The sequence below is a fragment of the Athene cunicularia genome (genome assembly GCF_003259725.1).
Source record: "Athene cunicularia isolate RWA chromosome 18 unlocalized genomic scaffold, athCun1 chr18_part1, whole genome shotgun sequence".
NCBI lineage: Eukaryota > Metazoa > Chordata > Aves > Strigiformes > Strigidae > Athene > Athene cunicularia.
The window spans coordinates 12,490,549-12,492,151 of NW_020799123.1; the positions used below are offsets into that span (position 1 = coordinate 12,490,549).

The window sequence follows — 1,603 nt, forward strand, 5'->3', positions numbered from 1 at the left end:
GTGCTCCCCCATCCCCCTGCATCCACCCCGCCCGCCCCCCTCCAGCCATCAGGGGAGCCCCAGCTGCCTTCCCGGGGCCCCCCCCTCAACACCTGCCCTCGTTGCCTCACCCGCCCTCATCTCTGCCCGCAGGTGAATCGGAGCTGCTGGCCCTGTCCGCCAAAGGCCGCCTCATGACCTGCGGCTTGTGCAGCCCCGAGGACCCCGACGTGGAGCTGACGCCCGCCGAGGCTGGCCGGAGGATTAAGGAGCTGCTCTCCGGGATAGGCAACACCTCGGAGAGGTACGGGCAGGGCTGCTCGGCGCTCGTGCTCTTCCTCTGCCAGCTTCCCAGGCACCAAGCTGCCCTTCTCTGCATCCAGAGCACCCACCGCTCCAACACCGACCTTTCCGGAGCACGGGAATCGCCCCTCCCTGACCTCGATAGGATAAAGGGAATATTTAAGGGCAGCCCCCCCTCCTGCTGCCTGTCCCCCTCCGCGGGGCGCAGCCGTCTCCGGCGCTGCGGGTGGGCTGGTGTTTACAGCCTCGGCGGCAGAAGGTGGGAGAGGCAGGGTGCCAGGCGCTCCCAGACGCCCCGGCACGCTTGCCAAGGCGGCGGGAACAGGCAGGGCAGGCACGTGCCTGCGGCCGTCTGCGGGTGTGTGATAGGGCCGAGTGTGTGCGTATGTGTATGTGTGTGTGGGGGGGGTGTCCCCAAATCCCCTTTCGCAGGGGGGATTCCCGGGGTCTGGGTGGCTGGAGCCGCTCCTTGGGGACAGCTCAGCGGATGGGGGGTCACGGGCAGAGCGGTGTGGATGGATCCTGGCTCCGAGAAGGAGCCGGCGAGTTCCCGGGGGGGCTCAGGGCACCGGGTTCCTGCCCCGGGGCTGCTCGGCTCGGCGGTGGCACAGCACCCTGCGGGCAGCAGCCTTTGGCACCGGCCTCTGCCAGGTCCCCGTGGCTGACCCAGCCTCCTGGCCGCCGTCCCTCCTGCTGTTTCAGCGCCGACGTGTTGTCCTTGCAGAGTTTCCTTCCTGAAGAAGGCAGTGGACCAGAAGAACCGAGCCCTGGCCAGCCTGAACCAGGTGATGAACGTGAGCGCGGCTTTGCTGTCCAGCCAGGAAGGCCAGAAGCCCATTGCTTGCACTGTCACTGCCAACTGGAGCTGCCTCCTGCTCCAAGATACCATCACCATCTCCTGTCTGCTGGAGAACTGCAGCGAGTACAGCCTGGAGGAGGGCTGGACCCTCTGCGTCCAGCTCCTGGCCAGCCCCTGTGCCTTAGAGGAGGAATCTGTGGATTCGGCCACCACCTTCACCTTCCCCATCGACCAGCTCCTCCCTGGGAACAAGAGGGAGCTGACGCTGCCCCTCGGCTCTGCTGCGGACACCAAGCTGGACCTGCCTCTGACCATCTCCTGTGCCCTCTACTACAGTTTACGGGATATTTTGGGCAGCGGCTCCGACTCCTCCGAGGCCCTGGATGACCTCCTGCCCGACGACTCGCCCATCCTCTCCCCGGACAGAGAGGGGATCTGCCTGCCCCTCAGCGAATGCACCATTGACATGCTCCAGTGCCTCCGTTTTGAGAGCAGCCCCCCCGGGCCGGATGCTTCCCCGCC

The 1,603-nt window shown here is 66.7% G+C and overlaps 1 protein-coding gene across 1 annotated transcript in view; it reads left to right on the plus strand.

Annotated features, from left to right (window-relative positions):
• The window catches only part of FAAP100 (FA core complex associated protein 100), a gene marked incomplete at its 5' end in the record, with an annotated part of 52,090 nt that overhangs the window by 3,405 nt on the left and 47,082 nt on the right, over positions 1-1,603 (plus strand). Inside the window, 2 exons of the mRNA XM_026861313.1 lie at positions 133-283; positions 1,007-1,600. Coding sequence (XP_026717114.1) covers positions 133-283; positions 1,007-1,600 — 745 coding nt within the window. The remainder of the gene's footprint in view (positions 1-132; positions 284-1,006; positions 1,601-1,603) is intronic.